At 48.0% G+C, this 27,689-nt stretch overlaps 1 protein-coding gene across 1 annotated transcript; it reads right to left on the reverse strand.

Moving 5' to 3' along the window:
* Positions 1–582: 582 nt before the first annotated feature.
* On the reverse strand, positions 583–25,563 carry LOC144489300 (diacylglycerol kinase epsilon-like; the record flags this gene model as incomplete). The annotated part of the gene is made up of 8 exons (XM_078207171.1): positions 583–2,328; positions 3,244–3,355; positions 6,202–6,329; positions 7,206–7,277; positions 8,951–9,064; positions 9,485–9,533; positions 23,035–23,192; positions 25,420–25,563. Coding segments are annotated over 8 exons (957 nt in total), but the record flags the coding sequence as incomplete, so codon positions are not given.
* Positions 25,564–27,689: the final 2,126 nt, after the last annotated feature.

Consider the following 27,689-nt stretch of genomic DNA (forward strand, 5'->3'; position numbering starts at 1 on the left):
GGGTTCGTGGTGGGAGATACAGGAAGGATATCAGAGGTAGGTTCTTTACGCAGAGAGTGGTTGGGGTGTGGAATGGACTGCCTGCAGTGATAGTGGAGTCAGACACTTTAGGAACATTTAAGCGGTTATTGGATAGGCACATGGAGCACACCAGGATGATCTTGGTTTCAGATAAAGCTCGGCACAACATCGTGGGCCGAAGGGCCTGTTCTGTGCTGTACTGTTCTATGTTCTAACTCTGTCAAAGGAAACCACACAGAGTGAAGGATTGGCTCTTGCTGCAGGACTTGGGGTCAGAACGGTCCATTGGAAACCTTTGACACAATTTGGGGGGGCAGGCAGAGTTCCCCAGAGGGTAGAATCCAGGATAAAGAATGTATACAAGCTTCTGGGGGGGGCGGAGAGGAGGAGGGAGAGTGCATTATGTTAAAGATGCAGGATAGGCCAGAAGATATAGAAGCAGAATTGGGCCATTAAGGCCATTGAGTCTGCTCTGCTGTTCGATCATGGCTGATACGCTGTGCCCGTGGCACTTCCCACACACAGTAAGCATTTTATTTATCCACACAGAAACACTCCAGAGACCTTCCCTAAATTTATTTCACATTATTATGTCACAAAGTTTGACCACAAATTAGACCACACACAATGAGAAAACTCAATGTCACATTTCCCAGGAGCAGGGAAGTTAACAGTGTGACACATGTGTAAACACAATTCCCCCACTCGGAGTGAGACAGGATCTGGTTAGGGAGCAACACCAGTCTCTCCCACCCACTGATTCTGAGGGAAGCTCAGTGCATCAGGGGCTGGGGATAATTGAGCATGGGGTGTAATCCCAATCTGTCCCCCTTCTGGGGTGGACGGGATATCAGCTGGAGCCCACCTCTCAGTTCTGCTTTTCTATGAAAGGCACAAACTGAAAACTCCTGTTTAGATTCTACCCAGAGTTGCAGCGTTCCTGACAAGGTCCTGTTCATCTCACGTGGTTCAGGGTCAAATACTAAACGCTCCTGTAAAGCAGCTTGGGACCTTGTACTACATTCAAGGTGCTATGTTCATGTAAATTGCTGTCCTTGGTACCCCTTCTTCAGCCAGTCAGTGTTGACCTGCAACTCTGAGGCCCCCAGCGATTAGCAGTGCAACACAGATTCCAAAAACAGCCACAGTAAACTGCCGCAGTGCAAAGACTCGACAAGGTCCAAAACCAGTGCAAATACAGCAAGACCAGAAATAAACAAAAAAAAACACACCAACAAAAAAGCCCAAACTAAGACTTCAAAATCAGAATGAGAGTCGGGGAATCTGAACATCAGAGCAGCCAATTGCACTGCTCCCCAGAGAATAACCAGGGCAAGGTGCAAGAGGAGCCTGGGAATTTGATCAGAGTGTGGGAGGGGGAAGGGGAACTACACTCTGCTTTGGGTAAATGGTGTACTCGGAGATAATATACCTCATACTGACAGCACCAGCGCCCAATAAAAACACTGATAGGACAGAAAAGATACAGAGTAAAGCTCTCTTGACACCATCCCCATCAAACACTCCCAGGACAGGTACAGCACGGGGTTAGAGTAAAGCTCCCTCTATAGTGCTCCAACAAGGTGCCCCAACCCAAGCTGATTTCTCGTTCCTACTGAGTGTCCAGATCCTGTTTTCTGTGTCACCTTGTCGTACTGCCAGACGGTGTCTGGTCATTGGGGTGAGTTGGGGTACTTGGAGGGTGCTGTTCATATCTGAATCAGATGTTGATCAGGAGTGGGGGGGGGGGGGAGACTCAGAATTTGGATTGTTGGAACTGGAATGGTGATGTCACACCTTTTGCATGGGCAAACCCAGAGCACAGATTGTAGAAAGTGGCCCATGGACGAGGCAGTCTGTCTGTGAATCTTAGCCTATTTGTCCCTCTTAATAATTACACACGGACTGGGGGAAGATTGAATCAGTTACTGAAAGGGCTGAGAAAATCTCTCTGTGATGACTCCAGCGTCCTCCCCATCCCAATCTCCAATGTCAGACACACAGGAATCGGGATCCAGCTCTGAAGGAATGAAGGGCAACTCATTCTGGGGAAGCAGACCTTCAGTTCCAACAGAGACCTCACCAGCAAAGCCGCTTGTAAGGATATACACCCCACCCACACCATCCTTAACTTCCCTCTCTATCCTGCTCTGGCTCAGTCACTGGTGGGACATCCTCCTCCAGCTGCTCGCTGGGTGCAGATATCATCAGTGCTTGGGTTTTTTGTGTGATCACAACAGCACAGGGACCCTGAATCCAGGGCTCTCCATCCACCTGCATCGGCATCGCAGCGTTCTTCAGGATAAGCTGCAGGAAAAAGAGGGAAAACAGGGAATCAACTGCAGAGGAGTACGGGGATACCCACAGCCCCGTCCCCAATGCCCTCCAAAACCTGCCCCACCCCTAATCCCCCTGCAGGTCAAACCCTAGGCCCAACCTCCCCTTCAACCCCCTCAGAAATCTGTGCCAAGCCAAACACCCAAAGACACACAAATCGCCCAAACAGCGAGGCCCCCCCCCCCCGGAATCGCCCAGACAGCGAGGCCCCACCCCCCCCAATCTCTCCCCACACCCTGAATCGCCCAGACAGCGAGATCCCCCCCCCCAATCTCTCCCCGCGCCCTGAATCGCCCAGACAGCGAAGCCCCACCCCCCCCAATCTCTCCCCGCACCCTGAATCGCCCAGACAGCGAGACCCCCCCCCAATCTCGCCCCCCCCGTGCCCCGAATCGCCCAAACAGCGAGGCCCCCCCCGTGCCCTGAATCGCCCAGACAGCGAGGCCCCCCCACCGTGCCCTGAATCGCCCAGACAGCGAGACCCCCCCCCCGTGCCCTGAATCGCCCAGACAGCGAGACCCCCCCCCCCGTGCCCTGAATCGCCCAGACAGCGAGACCCCCCCCCCGTGCCCTGAATCGCCCAGACAGCGAGACCCCCCCCCGTGCCCTGAATCGCCCAGACAGCGAGACCCCCCCCCCGTGCCCTGAATCGCCCAGACAGCGAGACCCCCCCCCGTGCCCTGAATCGCCCAGACAGCGAGACCCCCCCCCCCCCCCCGTGCCCTGAATCGCCCAGACAGCGAGACCCTGGCCCCCCAATCTCTCCCTGCACCCTGAATCGCCCAGACAGCGAGGCCCCCCCACACACGATTCCTGGTTCAGAGTCAGTTCTCAGGTCGAGGGGTTTTGGGTGATTTTGCCCCGCTGTGAGGGGCAGGTACTTACTCTGACTGTGTGTGCCTGGCCCAGACGTACCGGATTGGCCAGTTTCACATGGATTTGAGCACAATGGAATGAGCCATAAACACCAACCACCTCCAGCAGACCATCGTTGTGGCTGCAATGCAAAACGCTCACTTTAAGCATCCGAGAATAAACTGACTCAAAACTCACAAGATACAGAATCAAGGCAACATCCTCCTGAACATCGACATTTCAGAGTTCGAGGAATTGTAAACTGTCTCCATAAATGAATGTCAATGCTTTGGTTTGGAAATCACAATGTCATTTTTATAATGCTGTCACTGACACTGCCCCAGCCAGCTAAACCCCCAAACCCCCAACCCAGCTCTGGGTACATTTACCTCTTGCCTATGGTCAGTTAAAATGCTGATTCCTGGCTTGGGTCGCTGTCTGTGTGGAGTTTGCACTTTCTCCCCGTGTCTGCGTGGGTTTCCTCCCACAGTCCAAAAGACGCACTGGTTAGGGTGCATTGGCCACGCTAAAGTCTCCCTCAGTGTACCCGAACAGGCGCTGGAGTGTGGTGACTAGGGGATTTTCACAGTAACTTCACTGCAGTGTTAATGTAAACCTACTTGTGACACTAATAAATAAACTGAACTTCTCTGACCTCTTTCCCCTTCCTGTTACGCAGTTTCAGTAGCAGTTTCTATCAGTGATATTAAACCTACAAATTCAATGCCCAGATTTGCTCTTTGCATCCAGCTGTTTGTCTAATAACCAATAACTCCCAGCTTTGTTCAAACAAAGGCAATCAACATCCTCCACCACCCAGAGTCAGAACAGACTCAGGGTAAAAGACCCTCCCTCACATCGCCTCAAGGTGCTCATTCTCTCACTCTCTCTATTCTAAATGTGCTGACTCTCTCTCTCACTCCCTCCTTCCCCTGAAGGTGCTGACTCACTCTCACTCCCTCCCTCCCATAGAACAGTACAGCACAGAACAGGCCCTTTGGCCCTCGATGTTGTGCGGAGTTTTGTCCGAAACCAAGATCAAGTTATCTCACTCCCTATCATCCTGGTGTGCTCCATGTGCCTATCCAATAACTGCTTGAAAGTTCCTAAAGTGTCCGACTCCACTATCACAGCGGGCAATCCATTCCACACCCCAACCACTCTCTGAGTAAAGAACCTACCTCGGACATCCCTCCTATATCTCCCACCATAAACCCTATAGTTATGCCCCCTAGTAACAGCTACATCCACCTGAGGAAATAGTCTCTGAACATCCACTCTATCTATCCCCCTCATCATCTTATAAACCTCTATTAAGTCGCCTCTCATCCTCCTCCGCTCCAGAGAGAACAGCCCTAGCTCCCTCAACCTTTCCTCATAAGACCTACCCTCCAAACCAGGCAGCTTCCTGGTAAATCTCCTTTGCACTCTTTCCAATGCTTCCATGTCCTTCTCATAGTGAGGTGACCAGAACTGCACACAATATTTCAAATGTGGTCTCACCAAGGTCCTGTACAGTTGCAGCATGACCCCACGGCTCTTAGACTCAAACCCTGTTAATAAACGCTAACACACTATAGGCCTTCTTCACGGCTCTATCCACTTGAGTGGCAACCTTCAGAGATCTGTGGATATGAACCCCAAGATCTCTCTGTTCCTCCACATTCCTCAGAACCCTGCCGTTGACCCTGTAATCCGCATTCAAATTTGTCCTACCAAAATGAATCACCTCGCACTTATCAGGGTTAAACTCCATCTGCCATTTTTCAGCCCACCTCTGCATCCTATCAATGTCTCTTTGCAGCCTACAACAGCCCTCCACCTCATCCACTACTCCACCAATCTTGGTGTCATCAGTAAATTTACTGATCCACCCTTCAGCCCCCTCCTCCAAGTCATTTATAAAAATCACAAATAGCAGAGGACCCAGCACTGATCCCTGTGATACACCGCTGGTAACTGGTCTCCAATCTGCAAATTTTCCATCCACCACCACCCTCTGTCTTCTATGAGATATGATGTGGAGATGCTGGCGTTGGACTGGGGTAAAGGCATCTCCACATCATGACTACCATCGACACCGCAAACTGCCGGCTCCAAGTGGAGAGGATATAAAACTCTTTCTATGAGATAGCCAGTTACTTATCCAATCGGCCAAATTTCTCTCTATCCCACACCTCCTTACTTTCTTCATGAGCTGACCATGGGGAATCTTATCAAGCGCCTTACTAAAATCCATGTATACGACATCAACTGTCCTACCTTCATCTACACACTTAGTTACCTCCTCAAAGAATTCAATCAAATTTGTGAGGCAAGACTTCCCTTTCACGAATCCGTGTTGACTATCCCGGATTAAGCTGCATCTTTCCAAATGGTCATAAATCCTATCCCTCAGGACCTTTTCCATTCACTTACCGACCACTGAAGTAAGACTAACCGGCCTATAATTGCCAGGGTCATTCCTATTTCCTTTCTTAAACAGAGGAACAACATTCGCCACTCTCCAGTCCTCTGGCACTATCCCCGTGGACAGTGAGGACCCAAAGATCAATGCCAAAGGCTCTGCAGTCTCATCCCTTGCCTCCCAAAGAATCCTAGGAAATAACCCATCTGGCCCAGGGGACTTATCGACCCTCAGGTTTTTCAAAATTGCTAACACATCTTCCCTCAGAACATATACCTCCTCCAGCCTATATCTCACACTTATCCTCAAAAACATCGCCCCCCCTCCTTGGTGAACACTGAAGAAAAGGTGCCCCTGAAGGTGCTGACTCTCTCTCCCTCGCCCCTGAAGGTGCTGACTCTCACTCTCTCCCCTGAAAGTATAATGCTCTCATGATTGTTACATATACACTCGGGGTACAATTTAAAAAGGGCCCTCTTCCTTCCACAGCCCCAACTGGCAGGACCCAGACCTGTGACAGGTGGATTTATATCAATCTCCTGCTCGTAAGATGTGCCTCAGCTGGTTAATGTGGATCTTACCTGGCTGGGGGGTAAGGTTTGTCCCCTGTGCCTTCCCACAGCCGGCAGCCCCCTCCCCAGTAAGCAATGTTGAGAACGATAATCCCCTCCAACTTCGGCAAGGAGATCCTTTCCCCATCCAGCTCCAACTGTGAGGGGGAAGAGCAAAGAATGAAAGATGAAGAGTGACAGCAGGAAGCTATGTGAAGCACACACTGAGGGGAAGGGGAAATTCCTCAGGCCAGTGGGATTGCGGGAAGTGAATGTGCAAAAGATTCAGCAACCCTGTCCCTCGTCCTGACAATAAAAACATCAGTTCACATTTCTATAAATCCACTTAAACTGTCAAAAATTCAATCCAGCCAATCAAGTATTTATTTGAGGTGCAGAGGCTGTTGTAGGAAACACAGCAGCCAGTGTGTACACAGCAAGATCCCACAAACAGCTTGCGAAGGGCAGACCAGCTGCTTGAATCACCTTACTGGATCCGGGTCATTCAGGGAAACAGCTGGAAATGCTGGGGAATCCTTCACATTCACCCCGAGGCAGACAGGGCCTCGGTTCAATGCCCTCGCACCCCTGTCAACACTGAATCAACAATCCCAGGACATCACTGAACCTGCCCCAAACCCATCCTCATGATTAATGGCAGCTTTGCAATGAGGAGCTGCAGGACAATGAGGACCCAGTGACCCAGCCAGACTGTAAAATCCATACACTCCCTGCAGTACAGGAGGAGGTCATTCGGCCCATCAAGTCTGCATCGACTCACAAACAGAGCACTCTACCTAGGCCCACTTTAGCCCTAACCCCCACAACCTGGGACACTTGGGGGCAATTTAGCATGGTCAATCCACCCAATCTAGACATCTTTGGACTGTGGGAGGAAACCGGAGCACCCGGAGGAAACCCACGCAAACACAGCAAGAACGTGCAGACTCCGCATAGACAGTGACCCGAGCTGGGAATCGATGAGGCAGCAGTGCTAACCACTGTGCCACCGTGCCACCCAACGAGGGACTTACCTCAATCTTCTGATCCAAGTCCTTGCAGGCTTGAACTAAACAGTCTCTGGTCCCATAGAAGAAATAAACCGCCTTTTAAACAGAGAAAAGCAACATGAGAATCCCAGGATTAAGTTCAGTGCAGGAAAATGTATCCATCAGCCTTCTGAGAACTGCAGAGTCCAGAATCTCACATTCCCTCCCCACACTGCTGCTCAAAGACAGCGATCAGATCACACAGCTGGCAGCACAGGTCATATTCACTCTGCCCTTTCCCAATACTCTGCTGTTAGACATCTGTTCCCAGGACAGAGTAAAGCTCCCTCTACACTGTCCCCATCAAACACTCCCAGGACAGGTACAGCACGGGGTTAGATACAGTGTAAAGCTCCCTCTACACTGCCCCCATCAAACACTCCCAGGACAGGTACAGCACAGGGTTAGATACAGAGTAAAGCTCCCTCTACACTGTCCCCATCAAACACTCCCAGGACAGGTACAGCACGGGGTTAGATACAGTGTAAAGCTCCCTCTACACTGTCCCCATCAAACACTCCCAGGACAGGTACAGCACGGGGTTAGATACAGAGTAAAGCTCCCTCTACACTGTCCCCATCAAACACTCCCAGGACAGGTACAGCACGGGGTTAGATACAGAGTAAAGCTCCCTCTACACTGTCCCCATCAAACACTCCCAGGACAGGTACAGCACGGGGTTAGATACAGAGTAAAGCTCCCTCTACACTGCCCCCATCAAACACTCCCAGGACAGGGACAGCACCGGGTTAGATACAGAGTAAAGCTCCCTCTACACTGTACAGTTGCAGCAGTGTGGAAGGCACTGTCGGCTTTGGGAAAGTATCGACACATTGAATGAGAGACTTAGCAGCAACGAAGGGGCTCGGATTGTGAAGTTGGTGTTTACAACATTGTATTGCGAGGCCAGGCAGTAGTGTTGCCAAGACAACGGGCTGTTTCTGAGTTTTAACCAATTAATTTAAGCTAGGCATTTGAACAGCAGCAGCCTATCAGATTTAAATTTGATGTATTGGTAACCTGAGAACCAATCCTATTATGGGGATGAAAGCAAAAGACAAAGGGTCGCCTGGACTCGAAACGTCAGCTCTTTTCTCTCCTTACAGATGCTGCCAGACCTGCTGAGATTTTCCAGCATTTTCCCTATTGTGGGAATGCTGGTATGTCATCAGGGGTATAAGAGCCAGCTTTCAGCTCGAGAGAGACACAGCAACTGTCTCTGCCTCAGCGAAAAGCTTTTAGCTCAAAGCCTCATTTGAATAGAAAAAGGTACCAAAAGAAGCCAGAGATTCCAGACAGTAGAAATCAGCAAAGGCGACAGAAGATTCTGGAAGATAAAACCTGGTTGTAATTTAGAGAGTGATTACAAAATTCTAATTTTTTTGTTAATAAGTGGGAATTGTGTTTATCGAAAGAATTTTCCATTAGAATGGTGATTTATTAGGGATGGTAATAGTTTAGTTAACCTGTTCACAGCTAGTTAGATTAATAAAGTGTTACTTGTTGCTTTTACAGAGTGTGTCTCGGAGTTATTTTGATTTAACCACAAAATGTTGCTGAAGAGTCGATCGTACTATTTCTCACACACTAACAGATTATGAGGCAAGGAACTCCTCTTTGAGAGTTTGGTGTTAGCTCTCAGAGAGAGGGAATCAACCTCCGCTTCGTAACCCTCACAATGTGCTACATTTTGCAAGTCCTGACTCACACCACTGAAGGTTTACACTCACCTTGTTAATAATCCGATTAGAGAACAGAAAGGGACTTTGCTGCCGGCATTCATGGAAGTTTAAAGCCATGAGTGCATCTGGCCCAACCGAGAAATAATTATTCATGGAGAAAATCTGGGGAGGAGGAAAGGGAGCAGATTGGAAACATGGAACAGGAATATAATCAAAGATAGCGCAATGCACTCTTACCCCAGCGTGATACAGTCTCAACCCCCACCCAGACACAGCCTCGATCCCAAAACAGCCTGAACACACACCCCCATGACGTGGTCCTGACGCGCCCCTCCCCCCCAAACAACGGGGCGCCGACCCCGCCCCGTGTCCCCATCTGTACCAAAGGAGAGGGGAGAATTGGTATTTGTAGAGAGAGAGAGACAGAGAGAGTCAGCAGCTCCAGGGGAGGATGAGGGGGCGAGTGGGCAGGAGTTATAATTGGGAGTTTGGGTGGGGACTGCGAGGTGAATGCTGGGGTTTTTTGCGCACTGGAAGTTTATGTACTGCGTGCGACAGCGAGTTTGCATTGACAATTGTTACCTTGGGCCTGTGGAAACTGTAAAATCCTTTTGTCACTCGCACGCTCCACCTGTGGGAATATCATAGAATCAAACAGCGCAGAAGAGGCCCTTCAGTCCATCAAGTCTGCACTGATACATTAGAAAGACCTGAACTCCCACCTAATCCATCTACCAGCACTTGGCCCATAGTCCTGAATGTTATGACGCGCCAAGTGTTCATCCAGATACTTTTTAAAGGATGTGAGGCATCCCGCCTCCACCACCCTCCCAGGCAGCGCATTCCAGACCCTCACCACCCTCTGGGTAAAAATGTTTTTCCTCACATCTTCCCCTAAATCTCCTGCCCCTCACCTTGAACCTGTGTCCCCTCGTGACTGACCTTTCAACTTAGGGGAACAGCTGCTCCTTATCCACCCTGTCCATGCCCCTCATTATCTTGAACACCTCGATCAGGTCGCCCCTCAGTCTTCTCTGCTCCAGAGAAAACAACCCAAGCCTATCCAACCTCTCTTCATAACTTCAATGTTCCATCCCAGGCAGCATCCTGGTGAATCTCCTCTGCACCCCCTCCAGTGCAATCACATCCTTCCGATAATGTGGCGACCAGAACTGCACACAGTGCTCCAGCTGTGACCTCACCAAAGTTCTGTACAACTCCAACATGACTTCCCTGCTTTTGTAACCTATGCCTCGATTGATAAAGGCGAGTGTCCCATATGCCTTTTTCACCACCCTACTAACACGCCCTTCCGCTTTCAGAGATCTGTGGACAAACACACCAAGGTCCCTTTGTCCCACAGAACTTCCCAGTGTCTTACCATTCATTGAGTATTTTCTTGTCAAATTGCTCCTTCCAAAGTGCATCACCTCACAGTTTTCAGGGTTAAATTCCATCTGCCACTTATCCGCCCATTTTACCATTCCGTCCAAATCTTCTTGTAGCCCAGGACACTCCGCCTCACTGTTAACACCCGGCCAGTCTTTGTGTTAGCCACAAACTTACTAATCCTACCCCCCATGTGGTCATCTATGTTGTTTATATAAATGACAAATAATAGGGGACACAGCACAGATCTCTGTGGCACGCCATTGGACACTGGCTTCCAGTCACTAAGAAGTCTCACAACACCAAGTTAAAGTCCAACAGGTTTATTTGGTAGCACGAGCCACAAGCTCGTGCTACCAAATAAACCTGTTGGACTTTAACCTGGTGTTATGAGACTTCTTACGGTGCTGACCCCAGTCCAATGCCACATTCTCCACATCATTCCAGTTACTAAAGCAGCCTTCTGTCATCACCCTCTGTCTCCTAATTGAGCCAATTCTGAATCCACAAATTACCCTGTATCCTATCCCTGGTGCAAGTGTCAAGGATGTCTTGGAGCAGCTGCAGGGCATAAGAACATAAGAACTAGGAGCAGGAGTAGGCCATCTGGCCCCTCGAGCCTGCTCCACCATTCAATAAGATCATGGCTGATTTTTTTGTGGACTCAGCTCCACTTACCCGCCCGCTCCCCATAACCCTTAATTCCTTTACTGTTCAAAAATTTATCTATCCTTGCCTTAAAAACATTCAATGAGGTAGCCTCAACTGCTTCACTGGGCAGGGAATTCCACAGATTCACAACCCTTTGTGTGAAGAAGTTCTGGAGGGGGAGGGTGAACAGCCAGCTGTTGTGGTGCATATAGGCACCAACGATAAAGGTAAAAAACAGGGTGAGGTCTTACCAGCTGAATTTGAGTTAAGAGTTAAACTAAAAAGTAGGACCTCAAAGGTAGTAATCTCAAGATTGCTCCCAGTGCCACGTGCTAGTCAGAGTAGGAATGTCAGGATAGCTAAGATGAATACACGGCTTGAGGGATGGTGCAAGAGGGAAGGATTTAAATTCCTGGGACATTGGAACCAGTTCTGGGGAAGGTGGGACCAGTACAAATCGGACTGTCTGCACCTGGGCAGGTCTGGAACCAATGTCTTAGGGGAAGTATTGGGAACCAATGCAGGAAGTGGGGACAGAAACAAAAGGCAATAAGGGGAAAAAGTGAAAGGCAGAGAAACCAAAGTCAAAAATCAAAAAGGGCCACAGTACAGAGGCTGTGGAGAACTCAGTGAATGTGTCCAGTAAGGCTCAGAGAAATAAAACACAGGGAGAGTGTACAAAACATGACAGGACTGATGGTTTGAGAAAGCAGGGCAGAGAGCAAGGGATGTCCAGATTAAACTGCATTTATTTCAATGGAAGAGGCCTGACGGGCAAGGCAGATGAACTCAGGGCATTGATGGATCCATGGGACTGGGATATTATAGCAATTACTGAAACATGGCTAAGGGAGGGACAGGACTGGCAGCTCAATGTTCCAGGGTACAGATGCTATAGGAAAGATAGAACAGGAGGTAAGAGAGGAGGGGGAGTTGCTTTCGATTAAGGAAAACATCACGACAGTACTGAGAGGGGATATATCCGTGGGTTCGCCCTGTGGGTAGAACTGAGAAATAAGGGGGAAATCACTTTGATAGGGTTGTACTATAGATCCCCAAATAGTCAGCGGGAAATTGAGGAGCAAATATGTAAGAGATTACAGATAGCTGCAAAAAAAAAAGGGTGGTAATAGTAGGGGACTTTAACTTCCCCAAAATTGACTGGGACAGCCATAGTATTAGGGGCTTGGATGGAGATTGTATTCAGAAAGAATTTCTCACTCAGTATGTGGATGGCCCGATTAGAGAGGGGGCAAAATCTGACCTCCTCTTGGGAAATAAGGAAGGGCAGGTGACAGAAGTGTTAGTGAGGGCTCACTTTGGCAAAGGAGAATCCAAAGAGCTTCTACAAATACATAAAGGGCAAAAGATTAACAAGGGAGAGAGTAGGGCCTCTTAAGGATCAACAAGGTCATCTATGTGCGGATCCACAAGAGATGAGTGAGATCCTAAATGAATATTTCTCATCAGTATTTACTGTTGAGAAAAGCATGGATGTTAGGGAACTTGGGAAAATGAATAGTGGTGTCTTGAGGAGTGTGCATATTGGGGTATTGGGGAATGAGCCCGGCCAGGTGGTCGATGTTTCAGTAAGGGAGCAGTTCGGGAACAGTGACCACAATTCAATAAGCTTTAAACTGTAAAGATAAGTGTAGTCCTCAAGTGAAGGTGCTAAATTGGGGGAAGGCTAATTATAACAATATTAGGCAGGAACTGAAGAATGTAGATTGGGGGCAGATGTTTGAGGGCAAATCAACATCTGGCATGTGGGAGGCTTTCAAGTGTAAGTTGATAGTGATTCAAGACCGGCACATTCCTGTAAGGATGAAGGATAAGTATGGTGAACCTTGGATAACGAGAGATATTGTGAGCCTAGTCAAAGAGAAAAAGGAAGCATTTGTCAAAGCTAGGAGGCTGGGAACACATGAAGCAAGTGTGGAATACAAGGAAAGTAGAAAGAAACTTAAGCAATGAGTAAGGAGGGCTAAAAGGGGTCATAAAAAATCATTGGCCAGCAGGATTAAGGAAAATCCCAAGGCTTCTTATACATATGTAAAGAGCAAGAGGGTAGCCAGGGAGAGGGCTGGCCCACTCAAGGACAGGGGAGGGAATCTATGCGTGGAACCAGAGGAAATGGGCGAGGTATTAAATGAGTATTCACCAGAGAGAAGGACTTGGTGGATGATGAATCTGGGAAAGGGTGTGTAGATAGTTTGAGTCATGTTGAGATCAAAAAGGAGGTATTGGGGTTCTTGAGAAACATTAAGGTAGACAAGTCCCCAGGGCTTGATGGGATATATCCCAGAATACTGAGAGAGGCAAGGGAGGAAATTGCTGGGGCCTTGAGAGAAATCTTTGTATCCGCACTGGCTACAGGGGAGGTCCCAGACGACTGGAGAATAGCCAATGTTGTTCCTTTGTTTAAGAAGGGTAGCAAGAATAATCCAGGTAATTACAGACCGGTGAGCCTTATGTCTGGTAGGGAAATTATTGGAGAGGATTCTTCGAGACAGGATTTATTCTCACTTCGAAATAAGTGGACGTATTAGTGAGAGGCAACATGGTTTTGTGAAGGAGAGGTCGCGTCTCACGAACTTGATCGAGTTTTTCGAGGAAGTGACGAATGTGATTGATATGGGAAGGGCAGTGGATAGACTTCAGTAAGGCCTTTGACAAGGTCCCTCATGGCAGACTGGTGCAGAAGGTGAAGTCGCATGGGATCAGAGGTGAGCTGGCAAGGTGGATACGAAACTGGCTCGGTCAAAGAAAGAGTTTTAACAACACCAGGAACATCTGGTGTTGTTAAAACTCTTACTGTGTTTACCCCAGTCCAACGCCGGCATCTCCACATCATGGCTACCATCGGTCAAAGAAGACAGAGGGTAGCAGTGGAAGGGTGCGTTTCTGAATGGAGGGCTGTGACAAGTGGTGTTCATGATGTGGAGATGCCGGCGTTGGACGTTGTAAAACTCTTACAAGTGGCGTTCCTCAGGGATCAGTGCTGGGACCTTTGCTGTTTGTAATATATATATAAATGATTTGGAGGAAAATGTAACTGGATTGATTAGTAAGTTTGCGGACGACACAAAGGTTGGTGGATTTGTGGATAGTGATGAGGACCATCTGAGGATACAGCAGGATATAGATCAGTTGGAGACTTGGGAGGAGAGATGGCAGATGGAGTTTAATCCGGACAAATGTGAGGTAATGCATTTTGGAAGGTCTAATACAGATAGGAAATATAGAGTAAATGGCAGAACCCTTGAGAGTATTGATTGGCAAAGGGATCTGGGTGTACAGGTACACAGGTCACTGAAAGTGGCAATGCAGGTGGAGAAGGTAGTCAAGAAGGCATACGGCATGCTTGCCTTCATCGGCCAGGGTATTGAGTTTAAAAATTGGCAAGTCACGTTGCGGCTTTATAGAACCTCAGTTAGGCTGCAGTTGGAATATAGTGTTCAATTCTGGTCACCACACTACCAGAAGGATGTGGAGGCTTTGGAGAGGGTACAGAAAAGATTTACCAAGATGTTGCCTGATATGGAGGGCATTAGCTCTGAGGAGAGGTTGGAGAGACTTGGTTTGTTCTCACTGGAGCGACGGAGGTTGAGGGGAGACCTGATTGAAGTCTACAAGATTATGAGAGGCATGGACAGAGTGGATAGTCAGAAGCTTTGTCCCAGGATGGAAGAGTCAATTACTAGGGGGCATAGGTTTAAGGTGCGAGGGGCAAGGTTTAAAGGTGATGTATGAAGCAGATTTTTTACACAGAGAGTAGTGAGTGCCTGGAACCCGTTGCCGGGGGAGGTAGTGGAAGCGGATACAGTAGTGACTTTTAAGGGGCGTCTTGACAAGTACATGAATAGGATGGGAACAGAGGGATATGGTCCCCGGAAGGGTAGGGGGTTTTAGTTAAGTCAGGCAGCATGGTCGGTGCAGGCTTGGAGGGCCGAAGAGCCTGTTCCTGCCTGTGCTGTAAGTTTCTTTGTTCTACATATTACAGAGGTGGTGGTGCTGGAAGTCTTAAAGTGCATCCCCGGGACCTGATGAAATGTATCCCAGGATGTTGTGGGAGGCTAGGGAAGAAATTGCAGGTCCCCAGCAGAGATATTTGAATCATTGACAGCCACGGGTGAGGTGCCTGAAGATTGGAGGGTGGCAAATGTTGTGCCTTTGTTTAAAAAGGGCTGCACAGAAAAGCCTGGGAACTACAGGCCGGTGAACCTATTCTCATCCTATTCATGTATTTGTCAAGACGCCCCTTAAAAATCGCTATCATATCTGCTTCCGCTTACCTCCCCCGGATTAACGTGAGGTGATGCATTTTGGTAGATCGAATCGGGGCAGGACCTACTCAGTTAATGGTGGGGCGTTGGGGAGAGTTATAGAACAAAGAGATCTCGGGGTACATGTTCATAGCTCCTTGAAAGTGGAGTCACAGGTGGACAGAGTGGTGAAGAAAGTATTCAGAATGCATGGTTTCATTGGTCAGAACATTGAATACAGGAGTTGGGACGTCTTGTTGAAGTTGCACAAGACATTGGTAAGGCCACACTTGGAATATTGTGTTCAGTTCTGGTCACCCTATTATAGAAAGGATATTATTAAACTAGAAAGGGTGCAGAAAAGATTTACTAGGATGCTACCGGGACTTGATGATTTGAGTTATAAGGAGAGGCTGGATAGACTGGAGCATAGGAGGCTTGGGGTGATCTTACAGAGGTCTATAAAATAATGAGAGGCATAGATCAGCTAGATAGTCAATATCTTTTCACAAAGGTAGGGGAGTCTAAAACGAGAGGGCATATATTTAAGGTGAGAGGGGAGAGATACAAAAAGGCCCAGAAGGGCAATTTTTTCACATGGAGGATGGAGAGTGTCTGGAACAAGCTGCCAGAGGTAGCAGTAGAGGCGGGTACAATTTTGTCTTTTAAAAAGCATTTAGACAGTTATATGGGTAAGATGGGTATAGAGGGATATGGGCCAAATGTGGGCAATTGGGACTAACTTAGTGATTTAAAAAAAAGGACAGCACGGACAAGTTGGGCTGAAGGGCCTGTTTCCATGCTGTAAACCTCTATGACTCTAACTTGCCTTCTTTACAAGTCTCCCATGTGGGATCTTGTCAGAGGCTTTGCTGAAATCCATATAAACTACATCGACTGCACTCCCCTCGTCTACACACCTGGTCACCTCCTCAAAAAATTCAATCAAATTCGTTAGGGATGGCCTCCCTCTGATAAAGCCAATGCTGACTCTCCCTGATCAAGCTTTGCCTCTCCAAGTGGAGAGGAACGCGCTCCTTCAGAAGTTTCTCCAATAGTTTCCCTACCGCTGATGTGAGACTCACTGGTCTGTAGTTTCCCTGGTTTATCTCTACAACCCTTCTTAAATAGCAGAACCACATTAACTGTTCTCCAGTCGTCTGACACCTCCCCCATGGCTAGAGAAGAGTTGAAAATTTGGGTCAGAGCCCCTGCAATCTGCTCCCTTACCTCCCACTGCAGCCCAGGACACAATCTATCTGGACCTGGAGATTTATCCACTTTTCAGGCTGCCAACACCCCCCATACCTTGTCCTTCCCAATGTCAATTTGCTCAAGAACCTCAGTCTCTCTCCCTGAATTCCACACCATCGTCCTCACTCTCTTGGGCGAAGACGGATGTGAAATATTCATTCAACACCCTACCAATACCCTCTGGCTCCACCCACAGATTGCCCCTTTGGTCCCTAATGGACCCTACTCTTGCCCTAGTTACAGAAACATAGAAAACTACAGCACAAAACAGGCCCTTCGGCCCCACAAGTTGTGCCGAACATATCCTGACCATCTCGGCCTACCTATAACCCTCCATCCTATTAAGTTCCATGCACCCATCCAGCAGTCTCTTAAAAGACCTTATTGAGTTTGCCTCCACCACCACTGACGGCAGCCGATTCCACTCGCCCACCACCCTCTGTGTGAAAAACTTCCCCCTAACATCTCCCCTGTACCTACCCCCCAGCACCTTAAACCTGTGTCCTCTCGTAGCAGACATTTCCACCCTGGGAAAAAACCTCTGAGAGTCCACCCGATCTATGCCTCTCAACAGCTTATATACCTCTATTAGGTCTCCTCTCATCCTACGTCTCTCCAAGGAGAAAAGACCAAGCTCCCTCAGCCTATCCTCATAAGGCATGCCACTCAATCCAGGCAACATTCTTGTAAATCGCCTCTGCACCCTTTCAATCTTTTCCACATCCTTCCTGTAATGAGGCGACCAGAACTGAGCACAGTACTCCAAGTGGGGTCTGACGATGGTCTTATATAGCTGCATCATTATCCCCGGACTCCTAAACTCAATCCCTCGATTGATAAAGGCCAGCACACTATACGCCTTCTTAACCAACTCCTCCATCTGCGGGGCCGATTTTAGAGTCCTATGGACCTGGACCCCAAGGTCCTTCTGATCCTCTACAGTACTAAGAGTCTTTCCCTTTATATTGTACTCCTTCATCTCATTTGACCTGCCAAAATGGACCACTACGCATTTATCTGGGTTGAAATCCTTCTGCCACTTCTCCGCCCAGTCTTCCATCCTATCTATGTCCCTCTGTAACTTCTGACATCCCTCCAGATTATCCACAACCCCACCAACCTTCGTGTCGTCGGCAAACTTACCAATCCATCCCTCCACTTCCTCATCCAGGTCATTTATGCAAATGACAAACAGCAAGGGTCCCAGAACAGATCCCTGGGGCACACCACTGGTGACCGACCTCCATTTAGAAAAGGACCCATCTATACACACTCTCTGCCTCCTTTGGGCAATCATGATGTGGAGATGCCGGCGTTGGACTGGGGTAAACACAGTAAGAAGTTTAACAACACCAGGTTAAAGCTTGTGTGGCTTTTGCTACCAAATAAACCTGTTGGACTTTAACCTGGTGTTGTTAAACTTCTTACTGTCCTTTGGGCAAGCCAGTTCTGGATCCACAGGGCAGCAGCCCCTTGGATCCCATGCCCTCTCACTTTTTCTAGAAGCCTTGCATGGGGGACCTTATCGAACACCTTGCTAAAATCCATATAAACCACATCTACCGCTTTCCCTTCGTCAATGTGTTTAGTCACATTTTCAAACAACTCCACCAGGCTCGTAAGGCACGATCTGCCTTTGACAAAGCCATGTTGAGTATTCTTGAGCATACTAAACCTCTCTAAATGCTCATAAATCTTGTCCCTCAGGATCTTCTCCATCAGCTTACCAACCACTGAGGTTAGACTCACCGGTCGGTAATTTCCTGGGCTATCCCTATTCCCCTTCTGCAATCCTCCGGCACCTCTCCCGTCTCCATCGACGACGCAAAGATCATCGCCAGAGGCTCTGCAATCTCTTCCCTCGCCTCCCACAGTAACCTGGGGTACATCCCATCCGGACCCGGTGACTTATCTATCTTGATGCCATTCAAAGATTCCAGCACAACCTCTTTGTTAAAGTCCACACACTCAATCCTTTCAGCCCACCGCAAGCCCACAGTACATCCACCCAGGTCCTTCTCCTCTGTGAAAACCGAGGCAAAATACTCATTAAGCGCCTCTGCCATTTCTACTGGTTCCGTACAGATTTTCCCGCCTTCACCTTTTATAGGCCCTATTCCTTCACATCTCATCCTTTTACTCTTCACATATTTATAGAACGCCTTAGGGTTTTCCTTAATTCTACTTGTCTACTAATTCTACTTATCCTCGTCCCATTGATATACTTACAGAATATCTTGGGATTTTCCCTACTTTTACCAGCCAGAGCTTTCTCATATCCCCTCTTTGCATTCCGAATTGCTTTCTTAAGCTCCACCCTGCATTTTCTATACCTCACTAATGCCTCCACTGATTTGCTCCCCTTGTCCTTTTTAAAAGCCTTTCTTTTCCTTCTCATTGCATCTTAAATATCTCTGGTCATCCACGATTCTCTGGGCTTGTTACTCCTATCACCCAAGTGGAAAGAAACATGCTGGGCTTGCACCCTCCCCATTTCCTTTTTGAATGCCTCCCACTGCTCCTCTGTAGATTTTTCCATTAGTTTCCAGTCTACCTTGGCTAAATCCTGTCTTATTTTACTAAAACCAGCTCTCCCCCAATCAAAAACTTTTTTTTGCAGCTTGATTATTCCCTTGTCCATAATAAGCTGAAATTGTACCGTGTTGTGATCGCTATCACTAAAATGCTCCCCCACCACCACCTCAACCACCTGTCTGGCTTCATTCCCCACAATCAGGTCCAGCACAGCTCCCTCCCTTGTTGGACCCTTCACATATTGATCTAAAAATTTCTCCTGTACACATTTCAAGAAATTTACTCCATCCAAGCCCTTAACACTGTGTATATCCCAGTTAACGTTGGGAAAGTTGAAATCACCGAATAACCCTATTGTTATTGTTTTTATACACCTCCACAAACTGAGCACAGATTTGCTCCTCAATATCCCTCTGACTCTCTGGGGGTCTATAATAAACCCCTATCAATGTGGCTGGCACTTTTTTATTCCTAAGCTCTACCCACAAAGCTTTATTTGATGCCCTCTCCAAGATATCATCTCTCCTTACTGCAGTAACTGCCTCCTTAACTAATAATGCAATGCCTCCTCCTCTGTCTCGCCTGAAGATTCTATATCCTGGAATGTTGAGCTGCCAACTATGTCCTTCCTTTAACCATGTCTCGGTGATGGTTACTATATCACACTTCCACGTGTCAATCATTGTCCTCAACTCATCCATTTTATCTGCAATACTCCTGGCATTAAAGTAGAGGCCATCCAGCCTGGCCTTACTCCCTTGAAACTTAATGCAGCCGTGCTCCCTCTGGCCGGTTAGTTTGCTGTACGATTCTGTGCCCTTATTCTGCTAACAGTCTGTATCCCCTCCCATCGGGAAAATTCATTCAATAATGTATTTATCCCACAAAATGCCCTTTCTCTTGGATTTTTCTTTGCAATGAATTTCTATCTTTGGAAAGCTGTGAGTTTCACTGCGACCCTGTTTCTAGATACCAGAGGAAAAAACAAGCCCCAGGAGCTGAGACATCAACTTTCAACCTTGAGGTCACAGGTTGAAATCACAGCCCTGTCCTTGCAACTCACACCAGCAAAGTGACCCGCTTCCTAAACCACCACCTCCCTCCGAGTCCCACACCTCACACAAACTCCAATTCCATCTTGGCTCGAGCTGAATCTGCTCCTCATCTCCGTCTTCAGTTTCCCCTCAATTGTTCTGATTTAACTCAACTGTTTATCCTTTCCTTTTTAACTCTGCTGCACATGCTGCCTCGTGGTCTTGGCAGAACAAGAGAGGGTGCAACCAAACACAACTCCCTATCAGGTGTGTTTAGGGAGGAGTGCAAATGCCAGCTGAAATGATTCCAGTGCTCAGAGTTCAATCGCGAGCAGACCTGTGTACAGGATGCCATTCTGTAAACACAGCTGTACTGCAGCTCAGAAACACTCACCCCATTGTAGATTGGCCCCAGCTCATCTACTATTAAACTAGCTGCTCTTCCAAATCCTCCAAAACTGCCACACCCAAACACAATCTTGCACCTACTCCCTCTCGGTCACCCCCACTTTGTTGCTGGCAATCTCTCAGCTTCTCACTCTCGTAGGAACATAGAAACTAGAAGCAGGAGGAGGCCATTCAGCCCTTCGAGCCTGCTCCACCATTCATTTTGATCATGGCTGATCATCAAATTCAATATCCTGATCCCCCTTCCCTCCCATATCCCTCGATCCCTTTAGCCCCAAGAGCGATATCTAATTCCTTCTTGAAATCAGACAGCGTTTTGACCTCAACTACTTTCTGTGGGAGTGAATTCCACACATTCACCACTCTCTGGGTGAAGATATTTCTCCTCACCTCAGTTCTATAAGATCCTCAAACTATGACCTCTAGTTCTGGACTCTCTCACCATTGGGAACATTCTTTCTGAATCTACCCTGTCTAACCCTGTTAGAATTTTATAAGTTTCTATGAGATCCCCTCTCACTCTTCTAAACTCCAGTGAATATAATTCTAACTGACTTAGTCTCTCCTCATATGACAGACCTGCCATCCCAGGAATCAGCCTGGTAAACCTTCGCTGTACTCCCTCTATAGCAAGGACATCCTTCCTTAGATAAGGACACCAAAATTGCACACAATACTCCAGGTGTGGCCTCACCAATGCCCTATACAATTGCAGCAAAATATCCCCATCCCTGTACTCAAATCCTCTCGCTATGAAGGCCAACATACCATTTGCCTTCTTTACTGCCTGCTGTACCTGCGCGCTTACTTTCAGCGACTGATGCACGAGGACTCCAAGGTCTCGCTGAATATCCCCATCTCTCAATTTACACCCATTCAAGTAATAATCTGTCCTCTAACTGCTACCAAAGTGGATGACCTCACATTTATCCACATTATACTGCATCTGCCTGCAGATGCCCACACACTCAGCCTGTCCAAATCACGCTGAAGCATCTCTGCATCCTCCTCACAGCTCACCCTTTGTATCAACTTTGTATCATCTGCAAATTTGGAGATAATACATTCAGTTCCCTCTTCCAAATCATTAATCGTGGACAGTTGGGGTCCCAGCACAGATCCCTGCAGAACCCCACTAGTCACTGACTGCCAATCAGAGAAAGACCCATTTATTCCAACTCTTTGCTTCCTATCTGCTAACCAGCTTTCTATCCATCTCAAGACATTACCTGTAATCCCATGGCCCATGTGCTTTAACTTTGCATAGCAGTCTGTTATGTGAGATCTTGTCGAAAGCCTTCTGAAAGTCTAAATAAACCACATCCACTGGTTCTCCTCGGTCAACTCTACTGGTTACATCCTCAAAGAATTCCAATAGATTCATCAAGCACGATTTTCCTTTTGTAAATCCATGCTGACTTCCAAATGCCGAGTTTATGAAATCCTTGATAATGGACTCTAGCAACTTCCCCAGTACCTACATTAGGCTCACTGGTCTATAGTTCCCTGTTTTCTCTCTCCCTCCCTTTTTGAATTGTGGCTTACATTAGCTACCCTCCAATCTGCAGGAACTATTCCAGAGTCCAAAGAATTTTGGAAAAATAACCACCAATGGATCTACTATTTCCAGGGCCACTTCCTTCAGTACTCTGGGATGAAGGTTATCAGGACCTGGAGATTTATCCACCTTCAATCCCATTAATTTCCCCAAAACCATTTCTCTACTAATGCTGATTTCCCTCAGCTCCTCACTAAAACATGTTTCTCTCAGCACTTCTGGTACATTATTCATGTCTTCCTTTGTAAAGACTGAAGCAAAGTACAAATTTAATTCCTCGGCCATTTCTTTATTCCCCATTATAAATTCTCCCGTTTATGACTGTAAGGGGCTACATTCATTTTTGTCAATCTTTTTCTCTTTACATACCTATAGAAACTTTTACAGTCAGTTTTTATGTTCCCCGCTAGCTTACTTTCATACTCTATTTTTCCCTTCTTAATCAATCCCTTGGCCCTCCTTTGCTGAATTTTAAACTGCTCCCAATCCTCAGGCCTATTGCTTTTTCTTGCCAGTGTGTTTGCTTCTTCCTTGAATCTGATACTTTCTCTAATTTTCCTTGTAAGCCATGGTTTGGCCACAATTCCCTTTCCACTCTTGCACCAAACAGGAATAAACAACTTCTGGAGTTCGGTAGTTTGAACCCCCCTATTGCCTTGCCCCTCCCATGTCTGTATTCCTCCAAACCTGTCCTGTCGAACGCACCCACAGATTTCACTGAACACACTATTCCTAATACTGAAATCTGGCGTATTCCACTCATTCACCCAAACACAGGCAGCAATCTCTTAATCCAGAGGCCCCGTCTTAATTCCCTCCACTCCTCTATTCTCATTGTTCCTTTACGACCCTCTTTAAAACCAACTGAGACTAAACTGTTGGTCACTGTTCGTGAGATACCTTCCCTTGGTACAGTGTTCATATTTGTCTGCTTGGATCCTCGGAGTATTTTGGTCTCTCTTTATTTAAAGGTTTAATATAAACACTGATTGCTGGTCTTACTCACCAGTCAAAGCACAATACTTCCCCATGACTCACCGATCTAACTTCACTGGGTCACCGTCTAAAACATTCTGTAAAATCACTTCTGCTGCAACGTCGCCAGTGTATCCAGCTCCCCACCCCAGGGTGTTGGACAAGTCGTTCCCAGTGCCCAGGGGGAGAATAGCCACGTGTGGGACGTATTGGTCCTGCCCCTGGAAAAAAAGAGCAGAAGGCTTACCTGCTAATGATTTAGACAGGGAACAGAATCAGGATCAGACACTGCCAATGACGAGCCACAATTCAGAGCTCCAGAAATGGTCGGTGTTAACTTATCCAAAATAGAAGTTATGACCTACACTGTATCTGTCCTGGGAGTGCTTGATGGGGACAGTGTAGAGGGAGCTTTACTCTGTATCTAACCCCGTGCTGTACCTGTCCTGGGAGTGTTTGATGGGGGACAGTGTAGGGGGAGCTTTACTCTGTATCTAACCCCGTGCTGTACCTGTCCTGGGAGTGTTTGATGGGGGACAGTGTAGGGGGAGCTTTACTCTGTATCTAACCCTGAGCTGTACCTGTCCTGGGAGTGTTTGATGGGGGACAGTGTAGGGGGAGCTTTACTCTGTATCTAACCCTGAGCTGTACCTGTCCTGGGAGTGTTTGATGGGGGACAGTGTAGGGGGAGCTTTACTCTGTATCTAACCCTGAGCTGTACCTGTCCTGGGAGTGTTTGATGGGGGCAGTGTAGGGGGAGCTTTACTCTGTATCTAACCCCGTGCTGTACCTGTCCTGGGAGTGTTTGATGGGGGCAGTGTAGGGGGAGCTTTACTCTGTATCTAACCCTGAGCTGTACCTGTCCTGGGAGTGTTTGATGGGGGCAGTGTAGAGGGAGCTTTACTCTGTATCTAACCCCGTGCTGTACCTGTCCTGGGAGTGTTTGATGGGGGCAGTGTAGAGGGAGCTTTACTCTGTATCTAACACCATGCTGTACCTGTCCTGGGAGTGTTTGATGGGGACAGTGTAGAGGGAGCTTTTCTCTGGATCTAACACCATGCTGTACCTGTCCTGGGAGTGTTTGATGGAGACAGTATAGAGGGAGCTTTACACTGTATCTAACCCCGTGCTTACCTGTCCTGGGAGTGTTTGATGGAGACAGTATAGAGGGAGCTTTACACTGTATCTAACCCCGTGCTGTACCTGTCCTGGGAGTGTTTGATGGGGACAGTGTAGAGGGAGCTTTACTCTGAAACTAACCCCGTGCTGCACCTGTCCTGCGGGTGTTTGATGGGGGACAGTGTAGAGGGAGCTTTTCTCTGGATCTAACCCTGTGCTGTACCTGTCCTGGGAGTGTTTGATGGAGACAGTATAGAGGGAGCTTTACACTGTATCTAACCCCGTGCTGTACCTGTCCTGGGAGTGTTTATGGGGACAGTGTAAAGGGAGCTTTACTCTGGATCGAACCCTGTGCTGTATCTGTCCTGGGAGTGTTTGATGGGGACAGTGTAGAGGGAGCTTTACTCTGAAACTAACCCCGTGCTGCACCTGTCCTGCGGGTGTTTGATGGGGACAGTTGTTAGGAACAATGTATAACTTTAAGTTCAATTTATGTTTGTTGATCAAGAAAGGGAAACAGGGTCTGAGTTCCATTGAGAGTTTATGGGTGAGCTGGGTGCCTGGAAGACTCAGGTTCTGCTTGTAGACATGCATTTTGAATGAGGTTTTACACCCGTTCCGGTGGCGATGGGTAACAAAGGGGTTAGTAGTTTAGTGAATTCAGAAAACAAACTCAAAGTAGAGAAAATGCGCTGTTGCCCAGTGACCATGGATACACAGAAGGGCAGTTCAGTCAGTGTGTGTCTGCCAGAGAATAAACACAGGAGTTCTAAACTCTCCAGCAAGAAATCCTGCAATTCTGTTGGGAGGTTGTGTTTATGGAGCTCTGTTTGCTCTGAAATAACAGAGAGTTTAGACTGTGGGGTCTTTGTGGTTTGTCTCAGGGAGAGATATCAGCCGAGAAAAAAAGCTTCTAGTAAATGCTCGGAATTCCATTTGGCGGAAAACCATTTGCTCCTGCACCAGGCCAAGCAAGAGGCCGCAGGAATAGTGGTAAATCTTCACTGGGGTGCGCGTGTGCGCGCACGCGTAAGGCTATTGCTGGGTAACAGGAGCAGTGTGAATTTACTGCTGTCACATTGAAAGCTTGTCAACTTGTTTGTCTTGCGTAATATAATCGATGTTTCTTGTTTAATAAATGTTTAGTTCTGTCTGTTAAGATTACACTGGCAGACCCTTATCAATCTGTCAGTAACTGACCGCCACAGTTTCTAAAGAAAAGCAAAGTTGGGATTTTTCAAGCCTGGTTTCATTTTGGGATCAGACATGTCCATTATTAACATCAGCTGCGATGATAACACAGCGTAGAAGAAGTTTACTCTGTAGTACCTTGTATTTCATTTCATCAATGGCATCCAGTACCCAGCCCACCGTCCCATCACCACCACAAACCAGCACTCTGGCTGCATGGCTCGGGAGAAGCGTGCACAGCTCAAGAGCTTTGTGTGGAGTCGAGGTGTCTAGATCAACAACCTGCCGAGGGAAACAATAATGGTTCAGGACTGAGGGCCTGTCACCAATTTCACACACACGGCAGCTCAAACACACACACAACTGCACAGATATCACAGATCCAGTTGCCAGTATTGACACAAGCATCAGAGCTTGGGCTGGGGTTAGCTGTGACTCTGTGCTAACAGTCAGAAGGTTCTGTATTCAGGCACCACTCCAGATCCTCCAGCCTATAACCCAAGCTCTCACAATGCAGCGCCGAGGGGGTGCTGCACTGTCAGAGGGTCAGTACTGAGGGGGTGCCGCACTGACAGAGGGTCAGTGCTGAGGGGGTGCTGCACTGTCAGAGGGTCAGTGCTGAGGGGGTGCTGCACTGACAGAGGGTCAGCGCCGAGGGGGTGCCGCACTGTCAGAGGGTCAGTGCTGAGAGAGCGCCGCACTGTCAGAGGGTCAGTGCTGAGGGAGAGCCGCACTGTCAGAGGGTCAGTGCTGAGGGAGAGCCGCACTGTCAGAGGGTCAGTGCTGAGGGAGAGCCGCACTGTCAGAGGGTCAGTGCTGAGGGGGTGCTGCACTGACAGAGGGTCAGCGCCGAGGGGGTGCCGCACTGTCAGAGGGTCAGTGCTGAGAGAGCGCCGCACTGTCAGAGGGTCAGTGCTGAGGGGGTGCCGCACTGTCAGAGGGTCAGTGCTGAGGGAGAGCCGCACTGTCAGAGGGTCAGTGCTGAGGGAGAGCCGCACTGTCAGAGGGTCAGTGCTGAGGGAGAGCCGCACTGTCAGAGGGTCAGTGCTGAGGGGGTGCTGCACTGTCAGAGGGTCAGTGCTGAGGGGGTGCTGCACTGACAGAGGGTCAGCGCCGAGGGGGTGCCGCACTGTCAGAGGGTCAGTGCTGAGAGAGCGCCGCACTGTCAGAGGGTCAGTGCTGAGGGGGTGCCGCACTGTCAGAGGGTCAGTGCTGAGAGAGTGCCGCACTGTCAGAGGGTCAGTGCTGAGGGGGTTCCGCACTGTCAGAGGGTCAGTGCCGAGGGAGTGCCGCACTGTCAGAGGGTCAGTGCCGAGGGGGTGCCGCACTGTCAGAGGGTCAGCGCTGAGGGAGTGCCGCACTGTCAGAGGGTCAGTGCCGAGGGAGTGCCGCACTGTCAGAGGATTTCTGCCGCTACCACCCTTCTATATCGTGAATTCGAGGCGCTACCACCCTCTGGGTGAAAAAAACTCAACTCAACTCCTCTTTAATCTTTCTGCCAATTACTTTAAATCTCTACTTACTATTAACCCAACTGTTAAAAATATTAGATCCTTCCTATCCACTCTATCTCTCAATGTTATCCACTTCAATTAAGTCTTCCTCAACCTCCTCTGTTCCAAAGAAAACTTCCAATCTATCCAATCTTTCCTCATTGATAAAATTCTCCATTCCCGGCAACATTCTCATAAATCCCGTCTGTACCCTCGCCAGTGTTATTGTTTCCTTCCCGTAATGCACTGAGCAGAATATACACAGCACCCAACCTGTGGCTCAGTTAGTGTTTTATACATTGAGCATAACTTCCCTGTTCCTATTTTCCACACCTTCCCGAATAAAGAGAGTATCTCACATGCCACCTTAAACACCTGTGTACCTGTCCTATTGCCTTCAGAAATCTGTGGACATACACACCAAGTTTCACTATTCCTCAACTCTTCTTTCATTGGTTGCGTTCTGCTGTATTTTCCTTCCCCAATCCATCAGCTCACATTTCCCTGGATTGAATTTCATTTCTCTCTTTTCTGCTCCTTTCACCACAGTCCATTGATATTTCCGTCCATTACCGCTTTCTTCCTCATTATCAGCCACATGAATAATTTTTCTATCACCTACAAATTTCTTAATCATGCCCCAATGATCAAGTCTAACACAAACAGCAAGAGACCAGGTACTGGGCCCTGTGACACCCAATTGGAAACAGCCTGCCAGTCACAAAAACACTCACTGAAACAATCTAGTTTCCAACTTGCCAATTCCCTCGCATCTCATGAGCTTTCGATTTTCTGACCATTCTTCCCACGAGACCTTGTCCAAAGCTTTGCTAAGATCCAGGTGGACTGCACGAAACACGCTACCCTCATCAATCCTCCTTATTACCTCAACAGCAACAACTGCTATTTATGAAC

Source organism: Mustelus asterias, unplaced genomic scaffold (assembly GCF_964213995.1).
Source record: "Mustelus asterias unplaced genomic scaffold, sMusAst1.hap1.1 HAP1_SCAFFOLD_2106, whole genome shotgun sequence".
Taxonomy (NCBI): Eukaryota; Metazoa; Chordata; class Chondrichthyes; order Carcharhiniformes; family Triakidae; genus Mustelus; species Mustelus asterias.